Genomic DNA, 27,152 nt, shown 5'->3' with positions numbered 1-27,152 from the left:
CTGTCTGTTTGTCTGTCCAGTATATAAAATCACCTGTAGCTTGCAAACTGTTTGACGTATTGACCTGAGATTTGGTACACATATACTACGTGACGTCTACTCTCCGCTTTCAGGGTGATGATTGATCTCCAAGGTTATTCCTCTTTTTATTTTTATTTTATTGATGAATCAACTCATGGCAACAGCCTGCAGGGCGGTCGTGTGGCACATGCATACGGGCGCTGTTCTCATCCCTAACACCTTACTCCGTCACTTCCCCTCCTTCCTCATATCTTTTCATCATCAATCATTCTTGAGGCAGATTGAAGACTTAAGTGCCTGCTTAAGTGAAAAATTAAAGAAAACGTACTAAGTAATTGCAACACAAACACTTAATCAGCTTTAACTCGAAAAGATGCCGACGAAAGAAGAGAAGAAGCGAGCCGCTAGGGTAGAGAAAACAAGAGCTGCTCAGGAAGCAGCAAGCACATCAACCTCTGAGCAAATGAATGCTAAACGTACAGAGAAAGAGGATGAAGACTAGGAATGCGCAAGTCAAGTGGATTCAGTTACTGGTATTAACATAATACAATGTAAAAGGATGGCAGCAGTGCTTGGGGTTCAAATCCCATTCCCATTTATCACCTTGTGAATTGTAAATGTCTTACTTTACAGAAAAGGCCTCACTAGTGTGTGTTTACAGCTGAAAGGAATATTCCACTCAGAAATACAGACGTGCACAAATTTGTCGGTCCTACAGATGTAAAAAAGTTTATTGATACCCCTCCATGAAAAAAGAAGAACACACAATCGTCTCCAAAATAACTTGAAACTGACAAAAGTAACTGGCACCCACATTGTTTATTCCGTACTAGCTTTGCCCTGCGGCGCTACAAACGTATTTGTGTAAAAGGACAAGCAATTCCTGGAGCTCTCCATGACACTTCTGCACCTGTCCACAGGTCGTTTGGCCCACTCGTCCTGTGCAAACTGCTCAAGGTGTGTCAGGTTTGAAGGGGGCCTTCTCCAGATGGCATGTTTCAGTTCTTTCCAAAGATGTTTGATGGGATTCAAATCAGGGCTCATAGAAGGCCACCTCAGAATAATCCAATGTTTTGTTCTTAGCCATTCTTGGGGGATTTAGCTGTGTGTTTTGGCTCATTATCCTGTTGGAGGATCCATGGCCTGCGACTGACACAGAGCTTTCTGACACTGGGCAGTATGTTTCGTTCCAGAATGTTTTGAGATTTCATTGTTCCCTTCACAGACTCAAGGCATCTAATGGCAGACAAAGCAGCCCCAAAACATAACTGAGCCTCCTCCATGTTTCACTGTAGGTCTGCTGTTCTTTTCTTTGAAAGCTTCATTTTTTTCATCTGTGGACACATAGAGCTGATGTGACTTGCCATAAAGCTCCAGTTTTGTCTCATCTGTCCAAAGGTCATTCTCCCAGAAGCATTGTGACTTGTAAGTATGCATGTTAGCAAATTCCAGTCTGGCTATTTGATGTGGAGTCACTCAAGAAGGGACTGATGGTGCAACCAGACACTGGAGTTCAGCTTGTATATCTTTGAAAGTTGTGATTCACTTTTTTTCTGCCAGTTCTGGGGTTGATTTGTCCAGGGAGGTTGGCTACAGTCCCATGGACTTTAAATGTCTTAATAACATTAGCAACTGTTGTCACAGGAACATTAAGCTGCGATGGTCTTGTAGCCTTAGACTTCAACATGCTTGTTGTCTATCATTTTCATTCTGATTTTCTTAAGGCAACTCTCTCCTTTGCTTTCTCTGGTCCATGTTCATTGTGAAACAGCTGAGTGATGACTTTCCTCAATTTAAATTGGCTGAATGACTGATTGCATGATTGAAGATACAAATGTGTGATAAAATTAAAGAAAACAGCTAGTTTAAAAAATCACTCCAATCCAATTATTTAGGATGTTTTCTAGGGGTCCAAACAAATGTGTCCAGGCCATTTTAGGATGTCTTTGTAGAATAAGTAATACTTGTTCTCTTTTCACACTTGCTTGTCTTTACTCAATGATACGTCAAAGGCGTGCAGGTATATGTGAGACAATTGCTTTTCATTTAATCACTTTTCAGGAGGTACACAGCACTTTTCCAATGGGTTGTAAAGATACCAACAAATCTGTCCACATCTGTAGCTTTTTGTATTTTACTTATCCCGTGTTTTATAGTGATGGCTGATTTTGTTTTTTTTTTTTTTTACGGAGGACAGAAATAACAAAGTTTATGAGGTGTGTTAATTTAATTCCCAGAATGGTCGTGTAGTGTCACCCGTGCTACAAAGTGCTGCTGATATGTTGAAGCTGTTGAGAGTGTCGTATGCTGAGGATACTAAGCAAAAGTCAGATGTCTTTCAGTGTGCAAAAGAGTTTCAAGGAGGGATGAGAAGATGTGCACGATGGCACCAAAAGTGTGTCATCCATCATGACAATGCCCCAAACCATGATGCACTCAGCGTTCGTGACATCTTGGCTAACAAATCATTTACCAAATGGGATCATCCACCCTATTCAACAGACTTACCCCTTGTGATTTCTAACTCTTCCCAAAAATAAAAACTAACATCCAGCGTAAAGGGGCAAAGGAACTCAAGGGTAGTCCAGCAAAAGTGTTCCAGGTTGGCAGGCTTTGTTGGCCTAAATGGCCTGTTCTTGTCTAAAGTTCTTGTCTGTTCCATACCTGAATACACAACCCATTTTCGGTTACCCTGGATCTAGTATGAAATCTACTACATATCCAACGAAGTGCCAGCACTTTTTAGCAAAAAGCAAGATTAGTGCAGTAGCAGAAGACTAACAAACATGTGACGATCACTTCTATGTTGTCTGGTTTGATGACTCCTGGTTTATTCCTGTTTGCACTGGGGGGTTTCAACATATTCTTTGTGTCTACTGATCTGTTCTTTAAAGCGGGAATCAGCAATGCTTGCAATCTTGTACTTATACTCGTTACCTATATTAAAACTGCAAATAACATTTTACTGGTAAAGGATTTTTTAACAAAACATTTATTATTATTGTTACAAAACTAATACAAATCAAGGGACTTGCAAATAACTGTTGACCTGTCCAGATTTGGCTCTTGTAATGTACCTTGTGCTGCCAGAATAGGCTATGGCCCTCCAGAAAAATAGCTCAAATTAACCAGGTTTGAAAATATTCTGTTATTACACATCAAGTAACATAAATAAAATCAAAGGTAAAGTTCCACTTCCGGTTAAGGGAAATAGCCCAAAAGTTGATAGAAATCTACATTTTGTACCTAATACTTGCTTGCAAAATTTGGTTGACCTAAGCAAAAGCATACTCAAGTTATCATACACACACACACACACACACAAACATAATTCCAAAAATTGTATTTTCAGACTCAGGGAGGTCTAAAACGTCGAGATTCATCAAAATCTCAAAATTGAATTTTTGGAGGATTCCAATACTTTCCCTATACTTCTTACACGAGAAAGTCAGGGAGGTCTAAAACGCCAAGATTCATCAAAATCTCGACATCGAATCTTTGGACGATTGCACTACTTTTCATAGATAGATAGATAGATAGATAGATAGATAGATAGATAGATAGATAGATAGATAGATAGATAGATAGATAGATAGATAGATAGATAGATAGATAGATAGATAGATAGATAGATAGATAGATAGATAGATAGATAGATACTTTATTAATCCCAAGGGAAAATTCACATACTCCAGTAGCAGCATACTGATAAAGAAAATATTAAACAGTGATAATAATACAGGTATACAGACAGGCAATAACTTTGAATAATGTTAACATTTACCTATACCTACTGTATATTACCTATAACGTAGTCCTATACTTATATACAAGAAAGTAATAAAAATAATTTTGAGCTGGGATCCAAACATTCCCAAAATCTCTCAAACGAAGGGTGTAGTTTTTGAATATGCCACTACACATCATATGTCTGGTATATAAGTCCACCAAGTGGCATTGTGCTGAGTTGATCAAGTGTGTATTTCCGGTGTTTATTCTACAATCGCATACGTGACTTGGGTGATTTTTTTTTCCTCCAAACTACCATGGCAGATTTTCAACAGACCATGACAATTGTGTTTTACATTGATGGACTTGTTCATACAGAGCTTGTTACCCGTGTACAGAATGTTAATCAGTGACGAGTGGTGCATCAAAAACTGGATTTTGCATAGCATAAATGCATATACCGCATTGCCAGTCAATCAGTTTCAGACCACAAAAGCATGCTGTTGCCCCAAACCCCCTGTATTCGGCAGATGTCACACTCTGTGGATTGTTTGTTGCCAAAATTAAAATTGAGACTGAATGGAAGAAAATTTGCTGCCATGGAGGAAATCCAGAAAAAAAAAAATCACAGGAGCCTGTAGACAGAGTAACAAAAGAGGAGTACCAGAAAGGGGACGAGCGCCGGGACAAGTGTACTGCATCTTAACAATAGTATTCTTAAAGTGACTAAATGGGTTAAGTTGCTTAAGTTTATAAAAAAAAAAAAATTCTAACACCTCTCCCATATATTCATACATGCACAGAAAAACCCTCTTAATTCTATTTTGGGTCCTAAATTGACAGGCCTTGCAACAAGGCCAGAAGCAACCGTGGGTAGAGCATCAGTCCACCACAGGGCAAACACACACACGTATTCACTTATACTGGAGCCAATTTAGAGTGGCTGATAAACCTTACCTGCAAGTCTCTTGACGATAAGCAAGAAAACCAAAAAACCCGGAGGACACCCCATGCAGACACTGGGACAATCTGACAACCCCATCCAAACGATGATCAGGCATAAGATTTATACCCAGGACACTGGACTTGGAGCAACTGCATAAACCATTGTGCCACCATAAAAAAAATATATATATTATATCCATCTAAACATATACACCGATATAAGGTACTTAAGCAACTTCAATTATAATTCCTCCTAAACAAGGAGTCTAAAACTGTACTAGATAACCTTAGGGAAATTAAAAAAGTAAACAGGAGATGTAAATGTGATTATCTAGAGTTAAAAATACTTCTTTAAAAGGAGGGTATTTGTGTGGTCCATCTTCTGTAAAGAGCTACAATAACTCAATTCCTTAAACAAAGTGACACCAACAGCATGACTGAAGGCTAATTATGAACTTTAAAGGCTGTCAGAGCCAATTACAATTTGTGTACAGCAGGCAAAAATTTAGAAATTTGTTTACCTCGGGAGAATATCACATCACCACACAGCAGGATAAAAATAAAGAAGCATTTTGCTTTGTTTTTAATAGCATTAGTATTCCCCACTGCAGAAAGTAGCAGCTAAATAACCGACTTCATCTTTCATTATATAAGCTGTCAGGATGGTGAGCTAGCAGCCTGCTAATGCCAGCTGCAATGAACACAAAACGTTCAATTAATTCAGGAAATGCTCTTCTTTTAAAACAGAACGCTGGTTAGACTTAACTAACAGCATTATCATCACCATCTTACTTTTAATTTAAAAATTCTATTTTAATTTTTTTTTTCTAATTTCTATTTTTTTCTAAAACAAGGAGGCATATGCAGAGGTTAATGCAATAAATAAAAATTCCCGTGCCTAAAACTAAAGACCAGGAATTATTACAAAACTTAAGTGAAACAAGGTGAAAATAAATTTTTGTTCAAAACTTAAAAATTGTGTATAAAATATAAACAACACATTTCAAATGCTTCATTCTGCTATTAGAAATTAATCTTTAGGCTGTACAAAAATTTTGTTGAGCTGTGAGGTAACATTGCCCCTTCTTTGTGGTGAAATTATATTTGGAGCTATTTGATGTGTCCATAAAGGCCATGTCACATTACAAGACTTTTCCAGTCATTTTCAGTCGTTTACATTATTTAGGCAATTTTGGGGCATTAGCACTGTGCTGCCGTGACCAAGAGTCATGTAGTCTGACATAGCCAGTGACTCGGTCTAAGCATTCTATGACTTGCCTTGACAAATTCAAACAGGTTCAACTAGGTCTTAATTCATAGGGTCAGGCTCATGTGCATGTGAGAGCTGACAACCAATAAGTGCCGACCTAGAAGTAACACATATATGCAAGAAATAAAGAATGTGTGCAAAACAGAAGACAGAATTGTCTATTAGTCATTTAGGCAGCATAAAGAAGAGGGACGTCTCACGCCTGGAAAAACTGGTGAGGAAGGCAGGCTCTATTGTAGGCACGGAGCTGGACAGTTTGACATCCGTGGCAGAGTGACGGGTGCTGAGCAGGCTCCTGACAATCATGGAGAATCCACTGCATCCACTAAACAAGATCATTTCCAGACAGAAGAGCAGCTTCAGCAACAGACTGCTGTCACCGTCCTGCTCCACTGACAGACTGAGGAGATCGTTCCTCCCCCACACTATGCGACTCTTCAATTCCACCCGGGGGGGGGTAAACGTTAACATTATACAAAGTTATTGTCTATTATACCTGCATTGTTATCACTCTTTAATTTAATATTGTTTTTTATCAGTATGCTGCTGCTGGAGTATGTGAATTTCCCCTTGGGATTAATAAAGTATCTATCTATCTATCTATCTAGAATGAAGAAAAAGAGCAAGATTTTAGCTGAACCTACTGTATTGTACCTGTAAAGCCTTCTCACAGACACTGACTCAATTACGCAGCATGTTATTAGCTATAAGAAAAGGTGGCCAGATGTGTGATGCTTTGGAAATTTAAAACTCTGCTGGAAAGTCATCACGCAGTTGGGTAATTTGACATCCTCAGCAGTTTCTAGTGATGTAGACTTGTAATCTGACATACTCCAATGACAACATCAGCAACTCAGTTGTCAAGTTTGATATCCTCTCCAACTAGAAGTTGCGTATTGTTAAATCAACTTAAAAAACAAACTGAACACGTTATGTCATGAAAAACTGGTTGTTGGGTTGACCAAGTAGAAAATCAACAGCACTTTCCCAAAAGACGTACCAGAAATTAACATGAGCGCAATGAAGTGGGAAGGTTCAAGTGGAAATTCTGGAATTTCCACATGATATGGAACTACTAGATTTGTTTAATTTGTGGCGCCAATGCTGTATTCATGTTCTGTTGGAGTTTTCGACTTTCACCTTCCCTCTTCAGTGTGTTCACGTTAAGTCTCCCGCTAGATTTTACAGAAATGACTCTGGATTTCTAACTTAGTCTATGAAAAAGCAATTAAAGATAAATGGTACTTAATCATTAAATGAAGAGCAAACTAAACAAAATAAATTGTTCCAAATGCATTATAACCACAAAAATGCAGTTTCTGTCCGACTCGGGTTTCACATCTATCTGACCGTAGCACAAGTGCCAAGACATTCTTCTTCACCTTCACCTACTGTATTTTGTCCAAACAAGCAGAATGCCATTTCTTTTTAAAGGAATACTCCTCCCAAAAATTATACTTTTTGACTTGAAGACCCTCCTCTCCATGTCATTCATTGGTCAAAAGTCCTGTGTTTCATTCAAAAAGTCACTTCTGTGAGTCTTTAGTTTTCTTGTTTATGTGCATGCTGATAATTTGGAAGTACAGTAGATATTTAACAACATTTTTTGCAAAAAAGAATTTGTTTTGCACATTTTCAACAAGCGGCTGGATAACAGAAATCTGGATTGTGCGACATAAGTAGTGCGAGATTCTTTGTTTTGTTTTTTTTTCCCCACGGATGTTTTTCACATCACTTGCCATTGTGTAGCACTGGCCACTACTGACTACTGTTACGCATAAACTCTCTCCATTCTGCTTGCAAACAGGAGATTAAAAATGTTCTCTGCCACCAGAACAAAATTCATCGGATTAGTAACATAAAAAATGACTGTTGGTAGGAACATTTCTTTAATGCCGTGTTTTTTTGCACTCAAGTCTTCCTCTGCCTTATCCATAAAGTAGTTTGTTCATGACCAGTTAACAGGCTACCCTGCTTACATACCAATAGTAATTACAAGAATACTTTTATACAAAAATTAATGAAATATTATTAATTTTTAAATGTGCTTGTTGCTGCTTTAATAAAAAGCAGTAATGGCCAGTGAATATTTTTATTAATCTAAATCGGCCATACACCATGTATCCAGCATATTAACAGAAAACTTCTAAGCCCTACATATGTGATTACATCTGCTTTTGTTCTGAAAATAATTTAAAATAAAGCAGCATTTAAGAATGTGGAAATAAGGATTCTTGAATTTCATTTATTCCACTGAAAGGTATCAAACAGTACAAACAATGTGTAAACGTACCTTGTACAGAGGAAAACAGTCAGGATCAAAGGAATTACACAATCAAGTAAAACAATAATTTTAAGAGTTAGTGAGTAGATCAACACACATAACAGCAATGGAAGAAAGAAGACACATTGCAAAGAACAATGAAAGAAAGAAGACACATTGCAATAGTTTTTAAAACTAACAGAACAAATGTATGGATTTTACAGAAACAGCTTAATGCTCTTCAGGAGATTAAAAACACGGTATACATTTCAGTTCATAAGCAAAATATTTCTTCATAAGTCACCGCATGCAAACACTGATAATGAACAGAGAAAGTTTTGCTACTGCCAGGAAATCAGAGATACTCCTGACACTTCTGAGGGTTTAAATCACAGTATTTCTTAAATATCATCTCCTTTTTATACTAGAGTCATTATTAATTTATATGTTCTTTTTTTCTCTTGTGATTTCAAATTAATCATAGTCATAATATGATTATACAGACTTCTCTGGATCTGCCTGTGAAATAAAGTGCTTGCTACTTTGGCGTACATTTTTGGAATGCTTTCTGACAAAAATCATGTTAAATCACAATTAACAAACGGTAAGTTTGCCATTATTTAAAGCAAACTTTTCCCAGCACTTTGCAAAGGACAGGAAATTCTGTTCATAAAAGTAATACCTGAAAATAATTAGACCCAGCTTTAAAAGCAGGAGCACTCTGGCTTTTCGTGGAGGAATTTTTAATGCAGTTTGCCCCGTTCACGACTAGTGCACATGCTGAGAAGAAGGCCATCCTTTCCAGTCAGTTCCTCTAAAAGTTCAAAGACAGTCCAGAGTTCAGAAGTGTTTTCACATTTTAGGGAAATAAAGCATACTTATCACCATACATATATTTTTAAAATGTGATTCATTTATAGATAAAAGCCATGAGTTGGGTAATTATTTTATAATTCAAAATCTATTCTTGATTTATTTGAGCATTTCTGATTGTAAATTAAATCCAGGGCCCAGTTACCAAATAACTAAGATATAGTGCTTGACTAATTTTCACTTATTGCAGATAAACTCTACTAAACCCTTTTATTAAAAAAAAAATATTTTACAATTTCCAGTAGTCTTCCCAAAGACTATGTGCAAAGTGATTCAGTATACCTTCATTACATATTAATAAAATAAAAAAAATGAAAAAGTTAAATAAGTGCCCCATGAATGATCCTCATTGAGGGGTGTGCAATTTTCATCAATGATAAAAGAATAACAGACTAGATCATTTATTGCTCTCCATGCACTGACTGCATTATTTCACTGTTGTTACCTCTTCTGGCTAATTTGACCATGTATGACAGTATCTAGCTGCTTGTGGATGACAGTCGTCGTGTATGATAATTGTATACTTTCAGGCAGTGGTCCCAGCAGTCTAACACCAACAGTTGCCCCTTTGGAGTTATGGCAACTCCCACGGGACATGTTAATCCTTCCCGTATTAATACGGTAAAACCACCATCTTTGGGAAAGTGCAACACCTCCTTCCGACTACTGTCTGCAACCAGCAGATCTCCTCTGGAATCAACACACATACCGGCAATGCAACGGAAGTCCTCATTTCCAGAAAAAAAATGGCTCAGTTGCTTGCCAAGCTGGCCATCGGTTCCAACAGAGCCAATGGAGAAGCCACCTTCGAGGTGATGCTCATTATGACGGTTTTCAATATTCAGCCCAAGACCCTGAGTAAAATACACAGTTCCACTAGAATCACAAGTCACAAATTTTGGACGAACAGCAGAACATAGCCTACTATAGTTCACAACTCCAACGTGCCGATCCACAGCCAGACACCATAGTTTGCCTCCCTCCACATCAGTGACCACAAATTGTCCCGATGGCATGGCGGCAATGCCCCAAGGCTTAATTAACTGATTTTTGTGGCATGTCACGCAGTGCCCATCAGCAGTGTACACTTTGACTGAATTGTCGTAGTTGTCTGTCACACCAATTAGTCCCTGATTGTTTATGGCTACTGAGAGTGGGATTAAATTTGGAAGATCCGCTCCCAGAAAGCTTAAGACAAAATTGTCAATGCTGCTAGGACTACGTCGGATTTCCTTCTGAAATCCTTTCCTGTTAAATATTTGAATTCTGTAATTCCCACGGTCAGCTACTAGCACTTCTCCTTGTGCTGTAACACATAAACTGATGGGAAGATTAAACATCCCAGGCAGGTTGCCTTTACAGCCCATTTTTTTAATAAACTGGCACTGCTGAGATGCTGCCAGTACTGGTTCAACAAGTTTTGGTTTCAAGCTCGGAGATGCAGACACAGTCACAACTTCATCAGGTACCATGTCTACATCTCGATACAACTGATCAAGATGAGTTCCTGGTACTTCATGCAAGATGTCTTCAGTATTCACAGTATATGGCTTGGTGGTGACTTGACCCACTTCCAGTGGTTCCAAGAGTTCTGCTTTGATAAAGTCAGGTTCTTGAAGTTTCAGCAGAGCAGGCAAATGGCTTTTCAACTCCATCTCCTCCTCTTCCTCAATTGATTCTTCTAGCAGGGCTATGTCCGACTGCTTGATTTTCATTGTTAAGTAATCACACCGAGACACAATCTGCACTTCAGCAATGTTTAAAAGGTAGGTGTGCTCCTCCAGGATTTGACTGTTCAGTTTCTCAACCTCCGACAAAGAGTTAGCAAAGGCTTTACGGGATTTCACGAGCTCTTCGTGAATTCGCAGCTCAGCTTGCGTGTAGTCTTGCTGAACTGACTTGTATTTTAGTCTCAAATTTTTCGATATTCCCTCCAGTGAACTTTTCATTTTTTGTACATTTTCCATTTTTTCACGTAGAGCAGTCAGTTTTGCCCCAACATCTTTTCTCCTCTGTTCAGCTGCAGTCTGGATGGAAAGGATGCTGTGTCCCAACTGCTGATGCCTCTCACCCTTGCAGGAGTCACACAAAACAATGCTGCATGTCAGGCAATACTGTCTGGGCAACCTGTTCTTGCACATTCTACACATCAAGCACATTGGTGTACTTGAACTTGCCGAATCAATTATTTTAAGGACTGTTAAATTGTCTGCAAGCTGAGAAATGCTACTCATTCTGGAAACTTTGCTGCAAAAAGGGCACCGAACACCATTGATGGTACTAGCAAGCAATTTTTCCAAACACTGTCTGCAAACTGTGTGACCACACTGAAGCAGCTTTGGACGAAGCTGTTCCTGATTAAAGGTTTCCATGCAAATAGGGCATTCCAGAACTTCTCTGACCACATCCGGGTCCAAGCTTGATGCAGTGGCCATTTTTGTTATTAAACACCTAAAGAAGAGAGTTACATTAAATTAGTAAAAATTGTTTCTAATTTTTGAATTTCAAAACAAGCAAGATGCATGTAAGTGGCTCTGTAACACACATTGTAACTTGTTTTCCCTTATGTTGTAACCTTCTTACACGGTTCAGAGTCCTGGAGCCTCATATATAAAAAGTGCTAACACTCGGTAACAAGTGTAAGCCACTTCTTATGCAAAAAAACACAAACTTGCTGCGAAAACTAGACTGGTAACAGCACATTCTAGCCATCCATAAGACCTACGCAGAATTATTTAGTGTTGGAATTTTAGTGACTCCAGGTGGCAGGCCAATGAAGTGAACAGTAAACCTTGCTTAAGTGTGCATTTCAATGACAAGTCAGTGACATTCCGACGTTTTTGAATTAATCATATCACAGATAGCTGACATGCTTTCTCAGTACAACTGCCTTCAGTGTTGGTAATAACGCCTAATGCATATGCTTAATGGTAGTGTATTTAGTGTGTGACCTGCCTAATTTGTCTATAAAAAGGTTGTGCTGTGTGTTGTACAACATAATTAGCAGTGGCATCATTAGGCCTTTTGGAGAGTAATGCCAATGACAGGTTAAAGCAAGAAGCAAGTTTTCAAGGATCGCAATGATTTTCTGGCCTAAAAGGTAAAGATTGTCTTACAAGCCGAACCACACAAAAATTGCATTTTTAGAGTCTCAACACATGCCTTGTCAAATATGGTAAACTATTTGTAATATAAATGTACAATATGAAATAAGTCTCACATACAGTCATATGACAAAGGTTTGGGCACCCCTCTTAATTCTTTGGTTTTTTGTTTATCATTGGCTGAGCTTTCAAAGTAGCAACTTCTTTTTAATATATGACATGCCTTATGGAAACAGTAGTATTTCAGCAATGACATTAAGTTTATTGGATTAAAAGAAAATATGCAATATGCATCATAACAAAATTAGACAGGTGCAGAAATTTGGGCACCCCAACAGAGATATGACTTCAATTCTTAGTTGAGCCTCCTTTTGCAAATATAACAGCCTCTAGACGCCTTCTATAGCCTTTGAGGAGTGTCTGGATTCTGGATGGAGGTATTTGTGACCATGCTTCCATACAAAATCTCTCCAGTTCAGTTAATGTGATGGCTGCCGAGCATGGACAGCCTGTTTCAAATCATCCCATAGATTTTTGATGATGTTCAAGTCAGGGGACTGTGATGGCCATTCCAGAACATTGTACTTCTCCCTCTGCATGAATGTCTTTGTAGATTTCGATCTGTGTTTTGGGTCATTGTCTTGTTGGAATATCCAACCCCTGTGTAACTGCAACTTTGTGACTGATGCTTGAACATTATCTTAAAGGATTTGTTGATATTGGGTTGAATTCATCTGACCCTCGACTTTAACAAGGGCCCCAGTCTCTGAACTAGCCACACAGCCCCAAAGCATGATGGAACCTCCACCAAATTTGACAGTAGGTAGCAGGTGTTTTTCTTGGAATGCGGTGTTCTTCTTCCACCATGCAAAGTGCTTTTTGTTATGACCAAATAACTCTATTTTTGTCTCATCAGTCCAAAGCACTTTGTTCCAAAATGAATCTGGCTTGTCTAAATGAGCATTTGCATACAACAAGCGACTCTGTTTGTGGCGTGAGTGCAGAAAGGGCGTCTTTCTCATCACCCTGCCATACAGATGTTCTTTGTGCAAATTGCGCTGAATTGTAGAAAGATGTACAGATACACCATCTGCAGCAAGATGTTCTTGCAGGTCTTTGGAGGTGATCTGTGGGTTGTCTGTAACCATTCTCACAATCCTGCGCATATGCTGCTCCTGTATTTTTCTTGGCCTGCCAGACCTGCTGGGTTTAACAGCAACTGTGCCTGTGGCCTTCCATTTCCTGATTACGTTCCTTACAGTTGAAACTGACAGTTTAAACCTCTGAGATAGCTTTTTGTAACCTTCCCCTAAACCATGAGACTGAACAATCTTTGTTTTCAGATCTTTTGAGAGTTGCTTTGAGGATCCCATGCTGTCACTCTTCAGAGGAGCAGTCAAAGGGAAGCACAAGTTGCAATTGACCACCTTAAATACCTTTATATCTCATGATTGGACACACCTGTCTGTGAAGTTCAAGGCTTAACGAGCTCATCCAACCAATTTGGTGTTGTAAGTAATCAGCATTGAGCAGTGACAGGCATTCAAATCAGCAAAATTACAATCGGACCCAAATTTTTGCACAGCCAGTTTTTCACATTTGATTTCATTTCATACAACTAAATACTGCTTCACTACAAATCTTTGTTCAGAAAACACCCCAGTACTCAGATGTTCCTAGGAAATGAAAGACATACCACTGTTATCTTTTTTGTTGAAAGGAGAGTCAATTATTATGCACACTGAGAGGGGTTCCCAAACATTTTCATAAGACTGTACATGAACATTTAAAACTTCAAAATTGCAAAAAAGTACATAAATGCTGTTAATGATAATTAAATGACAGAAAATGCTGCTTTTTTAAGTTTGCTTGTTTACAGATTGAAACTGTGGCAAAATAAACACATTTTTATTTTAACAAAAAAATGTATGACTACAAAACATCCAAGTGCGACTCAGTTAACCAATTTGAAAGATGAAGTGTTTGTTATTTATACGCATCATCAAAGCAACGGATCACATTTTTGTTTTCTACATTCCTTGTCACAGTAGTATGTGTGACATATGACAGAGACTTGCTCAGACCGTCACACCACTGTCTGTACAGGAGCCACATGTAAGCAGAACCTCTGCTGCTGTTTTAGATACTCATGCTGACCACGTAAGGTCTGTTTTGTAGACAGGAGAGGTTGTCAGGCATGTAAAAAAAGGAAAATTCTGAATACAAAATATACAAGGGGAAACAGTCTCTCTTAGCTACTGTATATCTAAAACAGTAAACTAATCTGTAATTTAAGCTGTAGAGTATTTCTCTGTCTGTTTTAAGGATAGGTGACATGGAAAAGATTTGGTTTGGGATGGATGGATTATAGTATTTGTCAATCCATCCATCCTTTAAACCCACTTATCCAGGGCAGGGTGCAGCTGGAGCCTATCCCAGCATGCAATGAGTGCTGGCAGAAACAACTTCTGGACAGGGAGCCTATCCTCTGTTGGGCTGAACACCCACACATCCACACATCAGGAAACGATTTAGCATCGCCAGTTCAACTAACCTGCATGTCTTGGGACTGTGGGAGGAAACCAGAGTAAACCCACGTGCAAACTCCACTCAGGAAGCAGCTTGGGTGCGACCCTGGGGCTCCTAACTACAAGGCGGCAGTGCTAAATCTGCATCCCCGTGTGGCACACTTGTTGATTACTAACACATTTAGATTAACTGTGGTCATAAAAAAAACTGACAAAAAAATCCTTTGAGACTTATTTTAGTAACACAGTGCATCCATTGTGGCCTCTCCTTACATGCCACCCATGTCAGTAACACCTCAAGTTCACTTTCACTGAGGTTTCATTGTCGGTGTTCTACCATGGTTTGTAGTAAAGGTGCCACTTAGGAACATGGTCAAATAGATATGATGATTAGATCATGAATATTCAAAAAATGTTTTTAGAAGTCATACAAGGGTACCAGAAGGAGGTGACTGGGGGTCACTAAAAGCTTGTGAACGTATGCATGGTTTTAAGTTGGTCAGAGACATAATAAGCAAGGATTACAAGTCAGCATACAGAGAGGAGCTGGAACACCTGACCACTCGGTGCAGAGACAAACATCTATCCCTCAAAATTAATAAGACTGATTGTTGGCTTGGGCGGCACGGTGGCGCAGTGGGCAGCGCTGCTGCCTCGCAGTTGGGAGATCTGGGGACCTGGGTTCGCTTCCCGGGTCCTCCCTGCGTGGAGTTTGCATGTTCTCCCCGTGTCTGCGTGGGTTTCCTCCGGGTGCTCCGGTTTCCTCCCACAGTCCAAAGACATGCAGGTTAGGTGGATTGGCGATTCTAAATTGGCCCTAGTGTGTGGGTGTGTTTGTGTGTGTCCTGCGGTGGGTTGGCACCCTGCCCAAGATTGGTTCCCTGCCTTGTGCCCTGTGTTGGCTGGGATTGGCTCCAGCAGACCCCCGTGACCCTGTGTTCGGATTCAGCGGGTTGGAAAATGGATGGATGGATGGATTGTTGGCTTCAGGACAGAATAATACGCCCTGACCAAATCCCAGTCTGCATCAATGGCTCCACTATGGAGATTTCAGTAAAGAGCAGCAAGTTCTTCAGTGTGCACGTTACTGAGGACTTCATATGGACTAATAATACCACTTTCTTAACTAAAATGCAAAATGACACCTTTTATTGGCTAAAAAGATTACAATGTGCAAGCTTTTGATGCAACTCAGGCCCCTTCTTCAGGCAAGATGTAACTACATTCATAATGGCTAACACGGTACAACATCCAAGTACTATTAACTAAAATGGCCAAGCAAAGACTACACTTTTTGAGGAGACTAAAGTGAGCAAGCCTCCCATCTCCCATTCTCACCACATTTTACAAAGGCGCCATCAAGAGTGTTCTGACTAACTACAGCATGTTCGACTGCAAGAGACTGCAGAGAATAGTACAGTCAGCAAAGAATATTATTGGGGGTACCTCTCCCTTTTCTGGAAAACATGTTCTCCAAACACTGTGTTTGAAGGGCCTGCTGCACTGCACAGGATCCTTCTCACTCCGCTCACGGATTTGTCATTCCTTTGCCATCTGGAAAAAGATGCTCCAGCCAGATCTGTTAGGTTATGTACCGTAATAGCTTTTTTCACCAAGGCTGTCAGACTACTCACACAACACAATACAATACAGGCCCCCATGATCTTCCACCCTATTCTAATCTTTTAGATCACAATCTCTTGCTCCACTTTATGCACAATTCACTGCATCTATCAGGTCAAATGTTAAGTCACATCACTGATCTGCAGAACTTGCGTTTCGATGGGTCTCTGAGTAATTGTGGCCATTAACTGTATTGGCATATTGCCTCTTAAAACAGTATGCTGTACAGTTTTTCTCTGTCTGCACACACTGTCTTGTCTTATTTGCACTGTGTACACTGTGAGCCCTGAACTTCATTATTTTGTCTCTTTGTATACTAAATATATGGTTGAGATGACAAAGTTTACTTTAACTTGCAAAAGGAACTTGGTGTGCCTGCCATGTGGCATATATATAGTTCTATAAATCAGATTTATTTATTTATTTATTTTTTATGTGTGTGCATGCCGTCTTTGCCTTTCAAACATTGGAACAGACTCCATTATGGAATTTTAGCAAGGTTTTACACATCACGACCCTGGGGCGCATGTGCCAATCCAAGCTGCACTCAATGAAGGAAACAACTGTTGACGAATTGACCAGCAGTGCCAACATCACTGATGGGCAAACTGCGATTTAAAGTTTTACTTTAGCTACATGTTTTTGGAATGCAGGAACAATAAAAACAAAGTACCTTCAGGAAAACACGGGGAGAACATACAGCTAACACAAAGGCAGTAAATCTGATGATATTTTAACCCAGAACTGCTCCGCAGTGCTGATAACACTATTTCCAGTACTAACTGTCTTCTATCAACATCGTATTAAAACTTGCGCTGCCTCCCCACTATCCTATGCCGAAGAGGCAGAACTGTCAAATGGGCGGATGTTTTTACTAGGGTGGGCTCCGACAACTTCATGAATAAGGGCACAGCTTTGCAAACTAGATGAAGATGACGCTTCTCGTGCAGAATTTCCACACAGTACTTGAGGTAAAACAGCAAATACAAATAAAATACTCATATGGGATAAAAAATAAAGAAATTTTCTGCCGAACAGTACCAATGACTAGGACTCAGCGACGCTTTTCAGAAACGCTTACCTGCACATACCCACCTTTTAGATTAACATATGCAAATAGGGACCTAAATTTTCTTAAAATAACATTTAATCAGGTCGCTGTCTGCGGCCTTATACATTTTTACTACCTGCTACAAGAAATGCAATATGCACGTATAGGAGTAACTACTGAAGAATATTATTTTTAAGCTTTCATTAAAAAATAACCATGAATGTATGTTCTAGTAGGTGTATCCTACGTAAAACGTACCTCAGTTTGATCGTAATGCTGAGTAGCCCTTTCCACCACCGCTTCACGAAAGCCTACAGCTGTAGGCTGCAATGATGCGAGGTAAGCTACAGTATTGTGCCCGCCTTCTTCTACATCTTATTGGCTAAACTTGTTTTCAGTTTATCGCCCTCTGAAACAATTGGAAGAAATAACGTCACTTAAACGGAAGTGTGTTTTTTTCTCGTACGCGTCGTACAGCAAAGCTGCCTGGGAAATTGAGTTTTGAAATAATCTAACGTACGGAGGCAAAAAGATGAAAGGATCCGTTATGTCCGTTGTGCTGGTATACAACTAATGTTTTTAAAACATTTAACGAGGTTTTCCTTGACATAATTTTTTTCTTCCTGATATAAGAGTTAAAACTGTACAACAAAGAATGTTGAATGTTGATTACGCGATCGCTTATAAAACAGAAAACACTTTACACATTTAAGACTCTAAATTTTATATATATATATTTATATATATATATATATATATATATATATATATATATATATATATATATATATATATAATTCAAAGTTTGTATACTCTATATTGCTTTTCATTCAGCCACTTAGTAACTCAGCTTTTCTGGTTGCTGTAGAAACGGCGTGACGAAACAGCACGGGCAAACACGCTTGAGATGATCATGCCCGACTTCAAGGCATCCGCTACTTCTATCTTGAGGAATGCGTTTTCTGCTGAACAAAATAAAGGCTGCAAAACTAGAGTATTAAATATGATGAGTAACTTCATACAAGTCATATAATCTTCTAAAACCTTACCTACAACTTCTGATAATTTTAAATACCGTGATGAGTTGTCGTCCTATTCCCGGTTGATTCTGCTTTTCGACGAAGTTGAGGCTCCTTTGACATGTGAAAGGATTAAATTAATGATCGCTTGTATACATGTATATACTGTCCATTATATTCATCTTTGAACCTTTATACCCAGGGCAGACTCTAGCGTTTTCCTGCCATAGGCGAAGCTGTAAATGGGGACAAACCCCGACATGTTTCCACCATTGATGAAACTTTTATGTCATAAAATTTACAATTATCATGATTTTACCCTTTGATATAGTATTATCTACATAACATTTTGGTTGTAAGCTAGTAGTTTAAATTGATTATGCATTGATTTAATGTAAATGTAATTTAGCATTTTACAACTCAGTATATTTGTTAAATGTGTAAATAGAAATATCTATCCACCTTCCAAACTCCCTTTTCTAAGGCAGGGTCACAGGGCAGCTGGAGCCAATCCCAGCATCAGGTGCAAGACAGGAACAACACCTAGACATCTTCATTACAGGGTAAATACAAATATAATACTACAAAATATATAAATAGATATGTACTCTGTGTAAATATATATATATACTCAAACACTTCAAGGTGCTCGGGTTCTTTGGCTGCAAAACAAGCCAAAATTAGCAGCCCTTCACCACTGTGTTTGACAGTCGGTATGAGGTGTTCGTGCTGATATGCAGTGTTTGGTTTTCACCAAAGGTGACACTGTGCATTATGGCCAAACATCTCCACTTTGGTTTTATTTGGACATTGTTCCAGAGGTCTTGTGATTTGTTCAGATGCAACTTTGCAAACCTAAACCATGCTGCCATGTTCTTTTAAGAGAGAAGAGTCTTTCTCCTAGCAACCAAACCAAACAAGCCATACTTGTTCAGTCTTTTTCTAATAGTCATGAAGTTTAATATTTATCATACTGTGACGTGTCTTGCCATTGCATGGGCTATAGGGAAGGGAAGCAGTGTTGGGGTGGAGTCTTGAGGGAACCCTGTTTGTAAGGGCTTGGGGCACCTCCCTAGAGAAAGAGATGAGTGACAGGGATCTGGGTTAATTAATTAATGGGGCGTGATAAAAAGTGGTGGGTGGCCGGAAGTTGGAGTTGGAGGCTGGAGAAAGTGAGGAGAACAGTATAAGGTGTACGGAAGGGAAGTAACTGTTTGGAGAGTAAGAGAGGTAGATAGGACGAAGGTGATTAGTCTTTGTTATTTTGGAGGTGTCCCCGTGACCCAGACAACGGGCGGCTGTAGGGCACCGTTTATATCGCGGCTGATTGAATAAAAAGCCAGTCGGCATTTTTGGAAGACTTCCCCGGACAAGCGGCTCCTGAGTGTGTATTCGACGGGACGTCACAATACTAACTGAGGCTTGTAGACTCTGCAATGTAGCTCTTGGGATTTTTACAATTTCTCTGAGCATTGTACGGTTTGACCTTGGGGGTGAATTTGTTGGGACATCCACTCCTGAGAAGACTGGCAACTGTCTTGAATGCTTTTCACTTGTATTTCCACTTACATGCTTTCTCACTGTAGAATGATGGACTTCAGATTGTTTGGAAATGACCTTATAACCCTTGCCAGATTGATAGGCTGTAAGAATTGATTCTTTAAGATCATTGATGATGTCTTTCCTCTTTGGCTTTGTATTAACACATACCTGACGAGCAAGCTGCCACTTATAGTGGTGGTCACACTTGCCGATGATCAGTTAATCGAGTCCATTTTATTAGCAGAACTTGGCAGCTACTTACCCTCTGAATTCCTATAGAAGAAGTAAGGGTGTACTTAGTTTGCCACACACTGCTTCTGCATTTTGGCTTAGTTTTTATTAAATAAATAATGACAGGATATAATATGTCATGTGTCATTGTTCATCTGAGGTTGTATTTACCTAATTTTAAGACCTGCTAAGGACAAGATGATTTTTAATTATGTCTTGACACGTAAAACCTTTGAACTAAAAGAGGGTGAACTTTATTTTTCACATTTATATATCTATATATATATATATATATATATATATATATATATATATATATATATATATATATATATATATACAGTGCATCTGGAAAGTATTCACAGCGCATCACTTTTTCCACATTTTGTTATGTTACAGCCTTATTCCAAAATGGATTAAATTCATTTTTTTCCTCAGAATTCTACACACAACTCCACTCTAATGACAACGTGAAAAAAGGTTTACTTGAGATTTTTGCAAATTTATTAAAAATAAAAACATTGAGAAAGCACATGTACATAAGTATTCACAGCCTTTGCTGTGAAGCTCAAAATTGAGCTCAGGTGCATCCTGTTTCCCCTGATCATCCTTGAGATGTTTCTGCAGCTTCATTGGAGTCCACCTGTGGTAAATTCAGTTGACTGGACATGATTTGGAAAGGCACACACTTGTCTATATAAGGTCCCATAGTTGACAGTTCATGTCAGAGCACAAACCAAGCATGAAGTCAAAAGAATTGTCTGCAGACCTCCGAGACAGGATTGTCTCGAGGCACATATCTGGGGAAGGTTACAGAAAAATTTCTGCTGCTTTAAATGTCACAATGAGCACAGTGGCCTCCATCATCCGTAAGTGGAAGAAGTTCGAAACCACCAGGACTCTTCCTAGAGCTGGCCGGCCATCTAAACTGAGTGATCGGGGGAGAAGGGCCTTAGTCAGGGAGGTGACCAAGAACCCGATGGTCACTCTGTCAGAGCTCCAGAGGCCCTCTGTGGAGAGAGAAGAACCTTCCAGAAGGACAACCCTCTCTGCAGCAATCCACCAATCAGGCCTGTATTGTAGAGTGGCCAGACGGAAGCTACTCCTTAGTAAAAGGCACGTGGCAGCCCGCCTGGAGTTTGCCAAAAGGCACCTGAAGGACTCACAGACCATGAGAAAGAAAATTCTCTGGTCTGATGAGACAAAGATTGGACTCTTTGGTGTGAATGTTCAATTTTGAGCTTCATGGCAAAGGCTGTGAATACTTATGTACATGTGCAGAGCCCCGGCCGCCAAGCGATTTCCTGCATTCTGAGCTGCAGAAATGCATTTTCCCGGCATCTACAACCATCACTTTTTGACGATTTCCGTTTGACACTGACAACCGTAACCGTAACACACTGACAGGAGCCAAATTTGCAGGCTGTCAGCGCAGACTGTCGTACAAGGCCCTGAGTGAAGGGTATGAGTGATGGAGGTTGGAGCGGGCCCGCATAAATGTCTTTAGTGACGATACATTAACAGATAAAGCTACATTTTAGCCAGCTTTTGCTGTTTACACCAAGCAGCACGTGGAGGTAAATAGCTAGGCCAAGCACTTTTTTTTTTGCTTTTTATATTTTTTATATATTTTTTTTATTTTATGAAGATGAGATCCATATTATTTTGTTTTTACATTTATATTCGGTTTTAAAGCTTGTTTTCATACTTTTGAGATATTCAGATTTCCGTATAAAATAACTTACCAGCAGATATTGAAATCTATTTCACACAAAAGACACTTTTCGAACCTTGGCACTGGCAAACTCATGAATAAGTTCAGAATAATCAAGAGGTTCAACTATCTCTTGCTCAATTGAAATCAATGCCAGACTATTCAGACGTTCGTAGCTCATGGAGCTTCGCAAGTAATTTTTGATATGCTTGAGTTTTGAAAAACTCCTCTCCGTCGAAGATATCGTTACAAAATGGAAATATATTGATATGAAGGAAAGTGATGGCTTTACGAAGAGAAGGTCCCTTTTATGCTCTGTCGAGAATGACTGAAGCGTAAGTGGCCGCCTACTGAGGACAGAGGCACAGATGAGCTGTGGAGGCGGCAACAGGCGTGCGAGCCTGAGTGAAGCGTAATGAAGATTGGGGTGCTGAGTGCAGGTGTCCACGTGGAGTAATTAGGTGATGGAATATGTTGCCCATGAATTATATATATAAAAAAATTAGTAATAGAGGTTGGAGTGAAGGAGTCTGTTGCTCCATTGGGCCCTCCGCAGCAGCGTCGCATCACAGGAAAAAAAAAAACCTTGGGTTCAGTGGGCCCCTTCCAGGTGTGGGCCCGAAGCGGTCGCTTTGTTCGCTTCGTCCTAAGGCCGGCTCTGCAGCCATTCAGAGCTACTACAGCCTTTGTGGATTTTATTTCATTCTTCTTATTATCAGGGTTCATAATAACAGACCACAACAAAAGTAAAATTACAAACTTGCATCTGAAAAAAATAAAGAAGCAGTGACATTCAGAGTAAAGAGAGCCTCTGTGAAGCTGAGTGTGTGCATCCTAGGATTTGAAAGACCACCCATTAAGGGCTCATGTAGCTTGTTAAACTTTAAGACATTCATATTGCTAGTTTGCATCTCTCTATTATAATACAAAAAATCTTGGGATGAGATGTGACTTTTTCAGAGAGATACTTTCACATCCCACGAAACTTTGTGCCAAGAGATTTAACCAGGCCTGGGACCTGAAATAAATGACAAAGAGTAGATGACATAGTAGAACGTCGTAAAGAACTCAAAAATGTTGGTGCGGTACACATGCAGAGCAGGTTAGAGATAATGAAAGTACTAAAATTCAAAAGTCTCAAAAAATTGGTAGTAAAGATCGCATTAGCGCAAACAAACAGAAATTATCCATCCATCCATTTCCCAACCCGCTGAATCTGAACACAGGGGTCTGCTGGAGCCAATCCCAGCCAACACAGGTCACAAGGCAGGAACCAATCCTGAGCAGGGTGCCAACCCACCGCAGGACACACACAAACACACCCACACACCAAGCACACACTAGGGCCAATTTAGAATCACCAATCCACCTAACCTGCATGTCTTTGGACTGTGGGAGGAAACCGGAGCGCCCGGAGGAAACCCACGCAGACACGGGGAGAACATGCAAACTCCACACAGGGAGGACCCAGGAAGCAAACCCAGGTCCCCAGGTCTCCCAACTGCGAGGCAGCAGCGCTACCCACTGCACCACCGTGCCGCCCAACAGAAATTATTACTCGGTGAAATAATGGAACAGCAAAAAGAGATCGAATGTATTTTTCAGATTTAAACTTTAAGTCAGAGACTTGTGGATTGTCTAATTCATGTTGCCATCGGGGAAAAGTAGTGTTTCTTCCTAATGAAGAGGCGTATCCACAAGAATTAAAAGATTTGTTGTTTGGTGAAAGTGAAATCCACATATGCGAGCGGCAGAGACGTGAAGTGGTGAAGCCCCCTAGTAAAACATATAATAGGGATAAAGAGAGTTAGCCATTTGTGTTGAGCCCGAGTGTTCATTAGTTACAAAAAAGTAAAAAAGTTTGCAACAAAGTTTACGACCAAATAATCTCATGGTGGACAATATACTTCATATCTAGTCAGTCAAAAAGTTGTTGAATAAGCCTAATACTGTTTGTTTGTACGTACTTACAGTATGCCATGCAAATTAAATGAAGCCGCACTGTCAGTGGCTATAGCCTTTTGAAACAATTGTGCTTTTAGGGTCTGATCGAGCAATCCGTCTTCTAATGAACAGAAGTCCAAACAGTTAAGTTGTTAAGCATTTAATAAATCAGACCAAGATGTTATCCAAATATTAAAGCTCCAAGCAGCTGACAAGTCTTAAACCCTAATTGTCATCAAAGTTTGTCCAGAACATGACTTTATCATAAGTAGTCTTTACCTTGTGTTAATGATGATCTGGGGGTAGTCATCCACACTTGTTACAGCTGATGAAAGCCAGTTTAAAAAATACTTGGCAACTGACATAAATCTGAAAGGATTTAACATGCTACTTAAGTTATGATGATTTTTGAGGGCAATCCTTGATATTAGCAAGTAATTTTACCACATGTCAGTATGCCAAACTGCACAGAGATGAATAACTGATCTGCTGATGTTTTTATAAAGGTTATGAAGACCAAAAGAGCCTTTGTTAAAGTCTTGTTACATAATCATAAATGCATTGTTTATGACATATTGAATGCGCCAAGCCTCAGTCATTAACTAATACTTTTACGTCAAGTCACGGTATTCTCGTTCATTTAATTTGTGAATTACTGAATCATTACCTGAGAATGAGTCACCTAATGACTCATTGCACAATTCTTGTTAACTTATGATTCTTGAACTTTGTATGTTATTTTAATTTGGGATTTTCACCATCTCGTCATGTTTAGGTCTTGGTACATAAAAATAAATAAGTAATTGATTCATTATTGCAGTACCTGAACCTAAAATGTTACCGTTTCGAGAAACCCTTGTAAATTAACAATTGATCTTAAGATAGAATTAGGATGTTCATAGTGTTACATTGCTTTTGAGAAATTTACCTCCTGCATTAAATGAAATCCAAACACTAACAAGCAAACAAACAAAAATATCAATAAATATCATTTGGGCAAAAGAGTGATAGGAATGGAAGTACTGGGGAAAAAAAGTGAGGTAGGCCAAAGCAGAGGTGAATGGATAAAGTAAAAGAATATCTGAAGGAAAAGGGGCTGACTAGTGATTAGGAGTAGGGCTGAGCTGTTGGGAGAAGGTTGATCAAGCACATCAGCCCCACATAGAAGTGGAAAAAGATGAAGAAGAAGAAGACAAAAATAAGAAATCAGTAGTGAGTGTAAAAAAATAAATATTGATTTTATTATTCGATTTTTATTTTGGTCATACATTAAATTAAAGAAATATACTTTATGAAATACAGTGGCCATTTTTTTTTTTTTTCATTATCCACCTTTACCACAAGATGTCTCTGTAGCTCAAAGTATTGGCCCTTAAGACATTTTTATGCACATTTATTTTTGTAATTCTACAGTGTATGGAAATATTTGCCTGTCCCTTTTCCTTCTATAATTTACTCCTGTAACAAGTGTTTTCATTTAGTTTAGTAAAAAGATATACCAAATATATCACAACTTATGAAAAATAACAAATTAACACAAATATAATGTCACTTTGCATACAATAAGTGACTTGAGCATAGGAAAGGTGTTTTATAAATAAAATGTATTAATAAAAAATAAGTAATATACATGGCTTTGTACACTGATCAGCCACGCCATTAAAACCCCCTGATTATGTCGTTAATGAGTGGGATATATTAGGCCAGTGGTTCTCAAACTGTGGGGAGGGGGAGGGCCCCCCTAGGGGGGCACAAAGTAACAAAAAGGGGGGGCGCGAAGATGTAAAAAAAAGAAAACAAGAATGGAAAATATGAAAAATACATCTATTGAAACCAAAACAAATTAACTTAAACTACATTCTGATACTAGAAAAATAAATATACAGTTAGATAAATGTCAATAAAAGTTAGATAGATAGATAGATAGATAGATAGATAGATAGATAGATAGATAGATAGATAGATAGATACTTTATTAATCCCAATGGGAAATTCACATTCTCCAGCAGCAGCATAATGATACAATAAATAATATTAAATTAAAGAATGATAATAATGCAGGTGAAAAACAGACAATATTTTTGTATAATGTTAAATGTTAAAGTTTACCCCCCCGGGTGGAATTGAAGAGTCGCATAGTTTGGGGGAGGAACGATCTCCTCAATCTGTCAGTGGAGCAGGATTAAGTAGGTATAAAAAAATATGTATCTATGATATATCATTAATTAAATATGAACAAATTGGTATTAGTGGGCTCCTTTCACAAAAACGTTAGGGGGGCGCGATTAAAACTGTTATGAAAACTCGGGTCGCAAATACTTGAAGGTTGAGAAACGCTGGATTAGGCAGCAAGTGAACAGTCAGTTCTTGAAGGTGTTGTGTTCGAAGCAGGAAAAAAAAGGCAAGCGTAAAGATCTGAGGGCCAAGTTTTGACGCCGGCAGAGGCAGTATGATGCTCTGGGTAATGTTTCTTTGGTCCTGGCATTCATGTGGAAGTTACATTGATCATTGCTGACCACATACAGTATATACTTTCATGGCATCGGTATTCCCTTATGGTTGTTTCCTCTTTCAGCAGAATAATGTGCCCTGCCACACTGAAAAAATGCTCCAAAATGGTTTGAGGAACATGATAGAGTGTTCAAGGTGTTGACTTGGCCTCCACATTCCCCAGATCTTAATCTGATCAAGCATCTGTGGAATGTGTTGAAAAAACAGGTCAACTTACAGGACTTTAAGGATCTGCTGTTAATGTCTTGGCGTGAGATACCACAGGTCACGTTCATAGGTCTTGTGAAGTCCTTGCCTTGCCATGATGGGTCACAGCTGTTTTGGCGTTACATGGGAGGCCTACACAATATTCAAACTTTCCAGAGTTTGAACTCTAAATTCGAGAGAAATATGATACAGAGTTCGAACAATGCTTCTACGTTCAAATTGTACGCACAGTGAATAAAATGCAGCAATAGGTGGCGCTAATCTAAACCCCTGACCCCATCGGAGTTTCCAGTCCTGTCCTGCTGTTGTATTGTGCAGCCTGCTAACTTGACAGTAAGTGAATGAAGCCAAGTCTCTATAATTAGCAGAATGCAACTGTCCTTAAAGATTTTATTTGGTACAATCTGTAGGTTCAATTCATCCATCTTATTTGTGAAGGATCGTGTATTGGTGTGAAAAATGCTAGGAAGAGCCGACTTGTGTGGCTGCCTCCATAGCGTCACCAGCATAGTCGGCCCTGCCTCCTGTCCCTGCGCCACTTCTGTCTCCTACGTGTGGGGATGGTAATTCACAGGGA

General features: G+C 39.2%; 2 protein-coding genes across 4 annotated transcripts in view; one reads left to right on the top strand and one right to left on the bottom strand.

The window, feature by feature from the left end:
• The window catches only part of LOC114657387 (astrotactin-2-like), a 2,479,169-nt gene that overhangs the window by 1,883,637 nt on the left and 568,380 nt on the right, over nt 1-27,152 (top strand). The window lies entirely within an intron of this gene.
• trim32 (tripartite motif containing 32) lies at nt 8,195-17,770 on the bottom strand. Its single transcript, XM_028809182.2, has 2 exons — nt 17,666-17,770; nt 8,195-11,552 (listed from the first exon to the last, which is right to left on the bottom strand). Exon 2 carries the CDS (start codon nt 11,534-11,536, stop codon nt 9,581-9,583), a length of 1,956 nt encoding a protein of 651 aa, XP_028665015.1. The 5' UTR covers nt 11,537-11,552; nt 17,666-17,770; the 3' UTR covers nt 8,195-9,580.

The sequence above is a fragment of the Erpetoichthys calabaricus genome, chromosome 9, assembly GCF_900747795.2.
Source record: "Erpetoichthys calabaricus chromosome 9, fErpCal1.3, whole genome shotgun sequence".
Classification (NCBI taxonomy): domain Eukaryota; kingdom Metazoa; phylum Chordata; class Cladistia; order Polypteriformes; family Polypteridae; genus Erpetoichthys; species Erpetoichthys calabaricus.
The sequence above is the reverse complement of the archived record's forward strand: the minus strand, read 5'-3'. Positions and strand labels throughout refer to the sequence as shown.